Source organism: Nuphar pumila, chromosome 16 (genome assembly GCF_984573655.1).
Source record: "Nuphar pumila chromosome 16, dmNupPumi1.hap1.1, whole genome shotgun sequence".
NCBI classification, from domain to species: Eukaryota; Viridiplantae; Streptophyta; class Magnoliopsida; order Nymphaeales; family Nymphaeaceae; genus Nuphar; species Nuphar pumila.
Genome location: NC_143264.1, coordinates 58,844,429 through 58,857,545, shown reverse-complemented (window position 1 = coordinate 58,857,545; position 13,117 = coordinate 58,844,429). Strand labels below are relative to the sequence as shown.

At 40.5% G+C, this 13,117-nt stretch overlaps 1 protein-coding gene across 1 annotated transcript; it reads left to right on the top strand.

Annotated features, from left to right (window-relative positions):
• Positions 1 to 236: 236 nt before the first annotated feature.
• On the top strand, positions 237 to 8,027 carry LOC149813283 (uncharacterized). The gene is made up of 4 exons (XM_089991097.1): positions 237 to 312; positions 395 to 499; positions 598 to 940; positions 7,909 to 8,027. The coding sequence occupies exons 1-4, from the start codon at positions 250 to 252 to the stop codon at positions 8,025 to 8,027; spliced, it is 630 nt and encodes a 209-aa protein (XP_089847223.1). The 5' UTR covers positions 237 to 249.
• Positions 8,028 to 13,117: the final 5,090 nt, after the last annotated feature.

Here is a 13,117-nt window from a genome sequence, read left to right as displayed (position 1 = left end):
GCAACTACGGTGGAAGAAAATGATGCAAGGAAGGTGTGGCAGAAGGTGGCTGCCAATCGATTTGTAGACATGCTGCACACTATGAAGACTGCAGCAAAAAAAGCATCTGGCGTAGTAGATGATCCATTACTGTGGAAGGGCCATGGTCCTATTACTATCAGGAGAGATTACTGGGATGGAATGTGCGATATGTGGGCGGGAGATGCATTTAAAAATCGCTCTGCGAAGGCTTCACAAAATCGATCGAAGATGCCCGAAGCCCATCTACACACAGGTGGATCTAAGACATTTGGGAGCCACCTAAAGAAAATGGTAACTCATCAGTATATAATATTAATTTTATAAGTATTGTTGCAAATTTGTGTACTAAATCTTTTGTCATTTAACTTCGCAGGAAGCAGAAAAAGGAGGCAGTGTACCATATAAGGATGTGTTTGTAGAAACACATAAACGGAAGACCACGGGAGTCTTCGTATCAGAGAAGGCGAGAACGACAACGGTATGTATTAATTCTATTAATAATCATTGCAATATATATGCAAGTCATCATAATGTTATCATTAATTATTAATGAATACTTTAAACATTATTTTGTAGGAGGCATATGAGCAACAGATGGTAGAGCGATATGGCGAAGACGCTACTCAGCATCCATCATTTGATCCTACAGCATGGGTGACTGCAGCAGGTGAACCCAAAAAAGGTCGCGTGTTCGGGTTTGGGAGTAATATGAACACTTCACCAGTTATTGGTTCTTCCAGTTACGGCTCACCGACTTCTTGCGCCGACATAAGCTCCAAGCAGCCGACTATTCTTTCCGGTGATGATGTACGCGAGATCATTAATGAATCACTGAATAACTACTTTCAATACACCGTCGCCCCCTTTCTCCGAAATGAGATCAAGGCCGCTGTTCAGGATAGGGGATCTTCGATTCCAGGTCCCTCTCAGGTATAATCACATATATAGTTTTTTTGACTGTCTTAAAGCACATCTGAGCATGGTAGAATCACATATAGAGTTTTTCTAGATGCCTTAGAACACATATGAACATGCTATAATCACATATTCAATTTTTTTACTGCCTTAGCACACATATGAGCATGATAGAATCACATATAAAGTTGCTTTGCCTGCCTTAGAGCACATATGAGCATGCTATATTCACATATTCAATTTTTTTACTGCCTTAGCACACATACGAGCATGATCGAATCACATATATAGTTTTTTGCCTGCCTTAAAGCACATCTGAGCATGGTAGAATCACATATAGAGTTTTTTTATATGCCTTAGAACACATATGAACATGCTATAATCACATATTCAATTTTTTGACTGCCTTAGCACACATATGAGCATGATAGAATCACATATATATATATTTAACTTTTTGTCTGTCTTAGAGCACATATGAGCATGATAGAATCACATATAAAGTTTTTTTGATTGCATTAGAACACATAAGCATGTTATAATCACATATTCAGTTTTTTTACTGCCTAAGAACACATATGAGCATATTATAATCACATATTCTGTTTTTTGACTGCCTTAGCACACATATGAGCATGCTATAATAACATATAGAGTTTTTTAACTGCCTTAGAACACATATGAACATGTTATATATCATTTATGATAGAATCACATATAAATTTTTTGGCTTTGCCTGCCTTAGAGCACATATGAGCATGCTATATTCACATATTCAATTTTTTTACTGCCTTAGCACACATACGAGCATGATCGAATCACATATATAGTTTTTTGCCTGCCTTAAAGCACATCTGAGCATGGTAGAATCACATATAGAGTTTTTTTATATGCCTTAGAACACATATGAACATGCTATAATCACATATTCAATTTTTTGACTGCCTTAGCACACATATGAGCATGATAGAATCACATATAGAGTTTTTTTATTGCCTTAGATCACACATGAGCACATGATAGAATCACATATAGTGTGTAATTTATTTCATTATATTTTGTTTATCAATACTGATTGTTCTTTTCTTGTGTAGGCTGCTAGCGATAATCAGGGTAGTGGAGCTGAAGGGACAGATAAAGACAATGAACAAGAAGACGCACAAAATCTTGGCGATGATTAGAGGACTGTGTTGAAGAAGTTCTATTTTTTTTATTTTTCCTAATTGTAATTGTTGAATTGTAAATAATTAAACTTCTTAGTTTTAAGGTGGAACGATTAATTATTATAGATACTTGTTATATGAATTTTTTTGTGTGGTTTGTTTTTTATTTACAGGAAATATAAATTGTACAGGAAATATAAATTGTACAGTTCTCGGTAATTAATTTTTAAATAAATTTCTTTTGATTTTTTTTCGTTTTTGCGACGGATTAGCGACCGATGATTCCGTCGCTATTCATATTAATCTAGCGACGGCTTAGCGACGGAATTAAATCCGTCGCCACTCCTGGTCGCCGTTTAGTACCGGCGGATTGGCGACGGAATATAGCGCTCGTTATTCTGTCGCAATTAGCGACGGACTTGGCGACGGAATAATTCCGTCGCCAGTTAGCGTCGAAATATTCGAGACGTAAGCATACTGTCGCCGCGTTGTCGCTAATCCGTCGCTAACCATGTTAGCGACGGATTAGCGACGGAAGGTGGTCGTCGCTAATCTACTGCTTTGTTGTAGTGGATGAGCATGAAGAAAGTGATGATGAGGATGCAGAGCAGGAGAGGTGGAGACAATCGAGTTTCATGAAGATGATCTCTTATGTGGCCTTACACCTAGTAATGATGATACCATCCCTTGCGAATCATCAAAGTCAAATCTGTCCCAACTCGGGGAGGAAGATGCATTTGTGGATCCAGTATCAGATCCAAGTCCAACAAACAAGAAGAAGAAGTGATGGGATTGAGATTCAGGATCCAATTGGATCCGTAATTAGTATTTAAGATTTATATTTCTGTTTTGGGTTTGCTTTCCTACTCAAATCTTATTTGAGATCAATCATAGGGTTTGGGTTTTACTTTTTATAATTACTTGTTAAGGGGTTTTTGAGGGGGCTAATTCAGTTGTTGATGAGACCTATTGATTTCTTTTCCTTTACTTTTTTCGGGTATTTCCCTTGAATTCTTTATATTATTGAATTTTCAGTTGCTTTCCTATTATTTTTATTTGCATGTAGCCCTAGATATGGTAGTGGTTGTTTTTATTGTAAATCAAGCCCTCTCATCACATTCTAACAAAAAAGTTAGAACTCATGAATTTGGTATCTTCGTGCAAAACAGAAATATACTATTACAGCGAGCTAAAGAAAGGAAACCAAGTCAATTCATGTAAATATTAGTGTTTTTTTTAAGAGGGCGTGAACGTTAGTTGATTAGCAAGTCCAGAGTAGTATAATCAGAATTGGTGAATTTAATTTAGTTCTTTAAAAATGATTTCCAAGAATACACTTCCTATATTTACAAAATTGCTTCAATGAAACCATCTCAATCAGTGAACCCCAAAGTTTTGCCACCCGTTTGCAAATCTTAACATTTCACCACAGCCCTCAGTTTAATCTTGGGTTAATGTGTTGCTTATAGAGTTCATGATTACCGTGTTACCCTTATAGACAATGTGTTTATTGATTTTCCTTCCTGTAATATTTTCTTCCTTTAAACCATATAACAAATGTTCATTGCTGTGGAGAACAAGCAAGACCAGGTTTTCATCTCTTGATCACTTTTATTGTTCGAGTAGAACAACTGTAGGACATGGATGAATGGCAATATTGAAACTATAATGGTTTTTATTATTTTCTACTAATTTGTGTATTGGTTAATTATTTTGACATACAAGTTTAATCATAGTTTCCAAAGATGGGTACGGGTACTGGTATGGGTACGAGATACGAGTATGGGTATGCAAAACCTTCAAAGTTGTTGTATGTTTCAATAAAAATGTGTATCTAAAAATTTTGGTATGAGTTTTTAATAGAAGTTGATACGAGATTTTGGTATGTGGCTTCCTTGATGATGGTTAGAGTTTTGAAAATTAGATCTCATCATTTATATTATAAGATTAATGACATCATATATATATATATATATATATATATATATATATATATATATATATATATATATATATATATATATATATTGTGATAAAAGAAACACTAAAAAAATAAAAGCACTAAACATCAAAATATCACATAATTTCACCATCTATAGTAACAATGGGCCAATGTGTAAAAGCAAAATATTGAAAAACAAAATGTTTCAAGACAATAACCAAATAAAAAAAGATAAAGAACAATCTCAAGCTAATATGGTCAATGACATAAAGGCTGCTCGTAAGAATTTGAGAAATGTATATGCAACTATGAACATAATATCTTACATGGCCTCTCAAATTTTAATTAGGGATGGCAGCGGACTCGGGCGGGAGGGGGACAAGGTCTCCACCCTCACTCAGTCTCAAAATTCTGCCCTTCATTACTGTCTCCATTCCCGCATGGGTTTTGATTTTAACCTCCATCATCCCCATTTCATGTCCTCTATTCCTGGTCGAAATGGGGCAAGGCAAGGTGAGGCCCCATTTTTCCTGGTCCACAATCATCCCTAAAGGAGAGGAAGGTTTACTAACATGGATTGAGGACAGGGTGGGGGAAAGCATAAATCCATCCCCGCCTTCATTTCCGCACGGGTTTTGATTTTAACCTCCATCCCTGCCTTATGTCCTCCATCCCCGGTTCAAATGGGATGAGGCAGGGCCCGTTCCTGGTCCATTGCCATCCTTAATTTCAATCATGAAATTGACATAAAAGTACAAAAAATCATGTTTAAATTAAAATAAAGAAATAACCTCCCATTGTAGTCTCAATTAAAGTGAGAAAAGAGTGCTAATGTGGTTTCAATGGAAGTAAGCTCGATCAACATATACAAGAATAGTGTAAGAGTGGCTGTGGAGATCCTATTATCTAATGTCTTACCATATTTGAGAGGGATACAATGATTGCCACTAAAACGGGATACTGGTACGTTTAAAACGGGATACGTAATGCAAAATAGAGTTTTTATGCAACTGTGAGTTTCAATCATGTAACTCATGTTAAACTTTTGGGGGTATTTGACAAATGAGAAAACTCTGGTAGTCTTAGAGCAGATCCAAGTCATATTCATGATATCCAAAAGATGGATCCTGTTCAAGGTGAGACAAATGAGGTTGGTCTCCTCACAGATCACGTCAAATCCAGTGTGATTAGGAAAGAAGAAGAAGCTGAAAGGAATGTTGATAAGTCTGGCCAGACTCCTAACGATATAAACTTGCTAAAATCAAGGGATGAGAGTCCCAAGTCAAGAAGGCAAGACCTTGTAACAAACTCGAAATTATTAAAGGAACCTCATCTTGGTAATGGGTAGAGAGAGAGAGAGGAGAGTAATCTTGCTCGTGGAAGCGTGTGCAAAAATGCGCTTTAGCGGCCGGGACTAAGTACTGCAGCTAAAGACCCAGGGCCCCAGCATTTGCGAATGCATTGGCAGGGAGTGCGGGTGGCAGCTACTCTCTCTCTCTCTCTCTCTCTCTCTCTCTCTCTCTATATATATATATATATATATATATATATATATATATATATATATATATATATATATATATATATATATATATATATATATATTCCTTTTTTGTTGCTGGCTCACGGCTTCTTGCAAGGGCCCACGAGTCAAAAAGCTCTGTGTTTTCTTAAAATATCATTTGTTGTGGAGGATAAACCTTGCAAATCATCAATATTTTGACTGTGAAGTTCTCCAAAGTAGGGCTGGTAAACAAGCCAAACGAACTGAGGTGTTCAAGCTCATTTAATTTTGGTATCGAGTCAAGACGAGATCAAACAAGTTTGTTTTAGAAAATACATTGTTTGAAAGCTGAAAGTACTAGGATTTGAATTCTATACTTTTTGAACCAAATTTGAGCGGACTCTTTTATAGAAAAGTATATTGTTTAAAGCTGGAAACAATAGAACCTAAATTCTAAAACTAGCTTGCAAGCCAAATAGTTTGACTATTTATTCACACTACATTTTTTTCTTTTAAAAGGCAAGCTCCCCTACCAGATATCTCTTAAACCCCATGTGGCAGAGGGATTGGAACCTGTGTCTTCAGTTTTGTCACAGGGCCCCTAAAAAGAAGTTGTTTGTCCTGATAACCTTATGAACCAGAGTTGAGATCAAAGGAGTGGTTAAGTAACATGGCTGAGTGCGATAGCCAATCACATGACAGCATTGCATGAGGCCCACATGCAGTTACAAAGTGCAGGCACCACATGAAATGATGTCATGTGATTGGCTATGGCACTTAGCCATGGCACATAACGGCTCCTTGGATCCCTGCTCCCCACCAGTCATTATTTAATGTACCACTGGGTTTTGAACCTGCAACGTCCCACCACAATGCACTGACAGCTCCTACCAATCACGTGGAGCCCCGGTTGGTTCAATCTATAAATTCCTATTACAAGTAGATTTTCACTGGAAAAGGTCAGGCTATGTAGACCTTGATTCAGATCCAGTCTAAACAAGACTCTTTCAAGGTTGGACTTGTGTGTGCACCTTAGTAAGCCCTACTGTATGTTGGTCCTCGTATCCCAGTCGGAACCAGCAGTTGATCACTGCAACCCAATTTGGAATTGCAGCTAAGGTTCCTAAGACAGAGTCAAGTCTCACCTCATCCAAATGCAGACCCACTTGGTTTAACCCTGGTGGGATCATATTATGCTGGGCCGGAGATGGGAGTCCTAATGTCAGTGTGCTTACGGAATGCAAACGTCAGTTACACCATAAATATTGTCACAAATAATTGAAACTCATAAAAAACAAAAAGTCAATTCAAAAGCCCTAAAAGAGTTTGGCATAGTGGTATGGGACCTAGGGTGCGAGGCAGGTGGTCCTGGTTCAAATCCCATGGGTGTTATCCTTTGTGCAGGGGCAAAAGGTAAGCCCATAGGATAGCAACGGTAAGGCAGGCAAAGCCAGCTCTGACGATTTACAATTCTAATCTATTAACCATTCAACCACCGCAGGGGTAGCCAGCAGGGTGGTTGTGAAGGTGTTTAGCTGAAGAAGCCGGGTCAAACCTCGCTGGCACATGGGTCTACCAGTAGCTTTCAGAGGTGGGTCACGTAAGGCAAGGTGGCCGTGGGGCTTCACAGAGGGTTTGTCATCATAAAAAGAAAAATCTATTAACCATTCTAATGTTTTTAAATGTCAAAACTTTTCCACAATGGAGACAACAATGTACAAAAAATCATTCACAATACCAAGTTCATGAAATAAAATTTATGGACCATTAGTTGGACACTTCTTTGTGAATTGTAGACTTCAATTTTACCTTAATTATTGATAATAATGCTGGAGAATTCCCCTTGGTGGGATTTTAAAACAAGACCTTAATATAGTGTAATGCTCCACAATTTTATGCTGCATGATAGTAAAAAAACTATACGCTTTCTCTTTTTCTTTTCTCCATTATACTTGTTTTTTCATTTTGTGTTGTTTTAACTTGAACAACCGATGCAGGTGTATATAGCCTAACCCCAGTTTGGCTTTGGAACAAAAAAAAAAAAAACGAAATTAAAAAAAAAATAGAAAGAAAAACAGATTTGTAGGTATGTTTAGCATTTGTTGAAATGTGACAAATTTCATGAACCCCTATGGTTCTTTTTAAGATATGCACATTGTATCAAGAGGTTACCGTCTGCCCAAACAGAGAAATGCATCTTTAGCCCACGTTTAACCTGTCAGAAGCAAGAAATAAGTTTAAGAAACACTAGTCCATGAAATTGGTCAATGATTTCTTGTTTTTGGCATCCAAGTTTGGCTTGAAATAAAAGATGGGAGCAGCTCCTTACTGTAATATGAACACTTGAACTTGGTATGGTGCAGGCTTGCAGAGAAATGGGAAGAGTTGCAGGCTGAGGTGGCCACGGCTCAAGCGATGTGTCCTTACGGAGAGGGAGGAACAGATCATTATGGGTCTTCATGACGTGCTCGGAAACAAGTAATTTACTTTTATCTTTTTCTACGCATGCTGAATTTAAAAATAAGTTTTTCTTCCCTATGTCTTTCTTTCATTCATTATTAGTACCTGATGCAGACCAAAATCACGGGTGAGCCCGACCCAGCTTCAAGGGTTCAAAATATTCAAAACAGTGACTGATACGAACCCGAAATTCAAGCTCCAATTGCTCCACGTTGTGGTCTCTGCCCTGGAGACGCAACCTCAGTATTTCAGCCACCTCAGCCATGACACCCATCATTGGGTGCCCTATCATATTTAATGCTGATATTAAATGCAAGTGGGACCCACTTGAGATGTCCCCTCTAGAAGATTTCATTCCTGAGCCAAAATATTTTGAAGAAGCTAGAACACAACCCAAATGGAGGAATGCCATGGATGAAAAACTCCTTTGCCCTGAATGAAAACCAAACCAACTAAGAGATAACTTAGTTAACTTAGAGGTGTGCTTATGTTTTCGGGGCCAAACACACTCCACCTCCTCTTTAATTAAGGGGGCTCCCCCCTTTTTTTTAATAGAGGGCAGCCACTACGTGACCCCTCTAGTGGAGCATAACACTTTATTAAGTGTTCTACTCTGAACACTGGATCTGAACACTTTAACTTAGGTAAAAAAAACCTTTTTGGATGCCATTAAACTTACAAAATCAAGTAAAGAATTGTTGGGTCAATCCAGAGATGCAAGGTATGTCCAGCTGCCAAAGGTTTTTTGAAAAAACAAGGGATCTATCAGAAAATTTATGCAGCTATTGCCATAATGAATTCATTGTATGGCTAATTTGACATGTTTTCCAAAATGTCTTATAATTTTTTATATTCTCTTTATGTTCAAAATCATAAATACCCAACTTCATAAGGACCTTTTTATCCTTCACTGTGACACCCCAAACCCTGATCTTGTAAAAATCATTGGTTTTTGAGCAAATTTTTTTTAATGTAAGAGTTTAAAACAAATAGCGGAAGTGCAAAGAGGTAAGCAAATGCCGCAAGTCTGAGCGGGCCACAGTAAAAGATACAAACCACATGTCCATTCCAATTACATATAATATCAGAGTTTTACAAAATGAGACTGAAAACACCCATACAACGAGTCTCTCCCAAAATGAGAGAAAAACTTTCCTCAAACCCCAAAACAAGACAATGACCAAGATATGCAGCTAAGTGTGGGTCTCAAGTCTTCAACCATACGCCGTCGCACCGCCACTGCGCCTACTCATCACCTGTATCCCCATAAAACGAGGTCAGAACTCTTGCGAGTTGGTGAAGAACAATAACATTGTATATCCATTTTATCAAGAAAAAAAGGCATATATCATGAAACAGGTAAAGTGACAGATATATGTGCAAATGTCAGGTAAGTGCTCGTGCTCAAAGACTGTAAGACTACGAAGTAAGTAACAGTGCAACAACTGCAACAGAGCAGGAACTAACTAACAAAGTACAACAATTAAATAGAAGTACGAGCAGTGCTAAAGTAAGCAAGTAACCAACTACTGTACGTCAGTCTGTTGGGTTAGTCTTTATGTTCTTCTTTTTAACCTCCTTCGGGTACGCGAAGGAAAGACCCTCGAGTTCTGTGAGACATGCACCCGACGTCTGTTATTCAATTTCTAGTGTGGTAACCGGGGATGCTACAGAACGAGACAACTACCTGCGGGCAACACGCAGCCAGGAGAAACCTTTCGCAGGGGCAAAGGATTGCAATCCGTACTACTGCAGTAACAAAGGTCCTTGTAGAAGGCAACCTTGACCTCCCTAACTCCGAGTGACTGGAGGTCAGAGGGCACATTGGCTCCTCAAAAGAACAGGTCGTAGTAACGACACGTCACTCGGGGCTGTACCATCCACCCTCTCCATGGGTGACCAAATTGTGAATGGGGTGCGGCAGGTTTATCTTATTTAGGCTCATTCTTCAAGTCATACCTCCCCTTGAGGTGGTTGTGCCTCGTGGTCCCCACAGGGTACGCAAACGAGAACTTGGTCTGCCCATCCACATGCTCAGCCTCTCACGGCCACCACGAGCACATCGTCTGTGAAGACGATAATATAACCTTTTCATTTTATGCCTAGGGTGACACAATGTGTGAGCACACTCTCACAAACCCGGGCCACTGCCCAAAGACTCCAACCGAGTCCCAAACCTCAACAGGTCGAAAGTGTCATACCCTACAGTGCTTTTCGTTCTTTCCAAGTGTATGTGACATCGAGTGCAAAGCACGCCACTGGTGCGTCGTATATCCATTGATATACGAAAGTGAGCCAAACAAAGAAGTACTCGACAAATCCAAACGGGTGACATACATGTCATGATGTGCCATGTGCATAAACCACACTTTATCAAGAATTGAAACACATATTTATAAATGCACATTTTTGAGCGATACCAAGCTCAAAATATATATATCATCATGATCTTACGACAAAATGTGTCCAAAACTTTAAGCACGAATTTCCCAAATATACATATTTCCGCCGCCCTATGTCAGCTCCAACGCTTAGCGAAGCCATTCACTTAGGGAAAATTCATAGTGTCAACACTTATGAGTGTCAAGAATGATTCTTAAAGTAACCCCATGCGTACGGGGATTACGTCAACACATCCATGATGTGTCATTGCACTAGCGGAACTCAAAGAGGCCAAAACGATGGGTTTCTGCTGAAAACGTCAAAAAACTCAACACTTGGGAATCATAATGAGCTACATGGGCAGCACACCGCTCGCCTCACTATACCCCTTTCAATACTCACCACGATGTGGCAGCAAAGGCTATGGTGGTCATTCTGGACCACCGACGTGACGTGCAAAGGTAAAACGGCACAACATGTGCCAAAATGCCAAAAAGGCTAACTGTAGCTCACCAGGCCCAATAGGCAGTTTCGTACCTTGCATCGTTGGTGTCAAGTGTACTATACGGGGTGTTTGGACAACATACACATGCTGCAAGGATTCCATTTATGACTTCCCATCTGTTTGCCTTCGTACGCGCATTTTCGTGCCTTATGAATTGGCGGCGATGTGGAAATCGTATAAGTAGGTGTTTTAGGCATTTCTTACCAGACTCATAGGGCTGCGACAGCCATCAATATGAGCTTCACTAAGCTCTACAACAAGGCTACTGGGTGGGTACAGCAGGACGTGTAACCGCCTAGTGGTTGGCTAAGTCTTGCGGGCGCGCTTAGCACCCGCCGCCACCATAGGGATCCAACCGGGGTCTTTTGGGCGGCTTGGACTGCCGTACCAGACCTGGCCCCACCTTGGTCTGACCCATGTGTCAGACCCCAGGCTACTAATGCAGCAACTCGTAATGGGCCACATGCAGCCTGCACGATGGAGTGCGGCTAAGGTGTCGATGGGAAGCGAACTGGCCAGCGACCAGCTGGTCTGGTCCACGTTGGACCAGACCCTGCCAGGTCTAGGAGGAAACCTCCTTGGCCTAGGGACTGCCAGCAGCAAGGCTGCAACCTACTGGCTGCTGGAGCGTGTCCCAACAAGAGGGTGCCCCGGGTGCAATGCGCACCTGGTTACCCAAAATCGTGGGGCGTCCCATGTGGCGCCCCTTCCCCACGTGATTGGGGAAGACCCTACGGGTGGGTCCGAACCCCAAGGTGGGTCAGACCACCCTGCCATACATGACGCTGCAGAGGTTTCAGCGGGACACGGTGAGTCCATAACCATCCTTTATATATATATATATATATATATGTATGTATATATATAGTTATATATGTATATATATATACATATATATATATATATATATGTATGTATATATATATATATATATAGTTATAGATGTTGCTCAGAAATCGCCTAAAAGATGACCCAATTCGGGGTTTGTACGCACTGAATCAGCGAAGATTCTCAACACGAAACTCGTAGATCCATTTCTCAGCTTTGCACAAAAGACCAAGATAACTTAGATCCGGCTAGCGGTTTGGGAAGTGGCGCAGGGTTACCAGACAGTGTCTGAAACTTCTGGGACCACTGTCGAAGACCCATCAGTTCACAAAAAGGGATCTTTTTGAAGGGTTTACAAAATGAATCAGAAGAAATCGTCAACACCAAAGTCGTAGGTTATGATCTTACCTTTCCAAAAAGTCATAGACTGAAAAATTCTGGCGATTACCGGACAGTGTCCGGGACTTCCTAGACACTGACAGAAATCCCTGGACGTCTGCTAAAACATGGATTTTTAGAGAGGTTTGCAGACCGAACCAGTAAAAACTATAAACATGAAGATTGGAGAGCATCGTCTCCCATTTTTGAAAAGTCCAAGATCGCCTCATTTGGACCAGTATCCAGTGAGAGATGATCTTTTTAGCAGAGCGGACTTCGGGGCTCCAGAACTCCGAAAACGCCTAAGGACAGCTCCATGGCGTAGAACGTCCGGTGTGTGTGTGTTTGTGCTTAGATGATATATTTTGTCATGGGACAGAATAACCCATGCAAACAAACCATTCGGCATCATGCACGTCATACAACACATATTTTCCAAAATAAAATGGACGAAAAGGTTGAAATCCTTCACCTTGAGGTTTCGGAATGAGGAAGGAGTTGAGGTTCCGGCTTCTACCACATACGCACCGCCCTTAACAGCCTCTTGCACCCCACACTCACTCCCTACAGCTCACACAAGCCCTGGACAAGGCCTCTCTCTCTCACCCTCTTCACTCTCACACTTGAGAGAAGGAAAAAAAAAGAAGAATGGAGGGAGACGGTGGAGGAGGAGGAAGAGAGAAATGAATTTCTCTCTCCTCACTCCCTTAAATAACCCCCTCCATGTGATGGAGGGCTGGGATGAGAGAGGAGGAGATGGAGGGCTCTCCTCCCACACGCCCCCCCCTCCCTCTATAGTGCTATAGGGGCTAGGTCCAAGGATCTGGCCCCCTTTTGATGGGCCTAGCTCAAGGGTGTACAACCCTTGAGCCTAGCCCCCCAACCACTCTCCCTAAATTAGGGAGAGTAGGTCTCCCTAGACCTCCTCTTTGACCCAAAGGTCAAACTCTTTTAAAATTTAAAATTTTATTATTTTTTTTTGACATGGCTGGAGCTACACCCCTAAGGAGCATCCAGCC

Bases quoted from the DNA above. Each gene is read 5' to 3' on its own strand.
- LOC149813283 (XM_089991097.1), top strand. From the start codon at position 250: ATGCCCGAAGCCCATCTACACACAGGTGGATCTAAGACATTTGGGAGC. The intron at 313-394 runs GTAACTCATCAG...TTAACTTCGCAG, and splicing joins GGAGCCACCTAAAGAAAATG to GAAGCAGAAAAAGGAGGCAG. The intron at 941-7,908 runs GTCCCTCTCAGG...GGTATGGTGCAG, and splicing joins TAGGGGATCTTCGATTCCAG to GCTTGCAGAGAAATGGGAAG.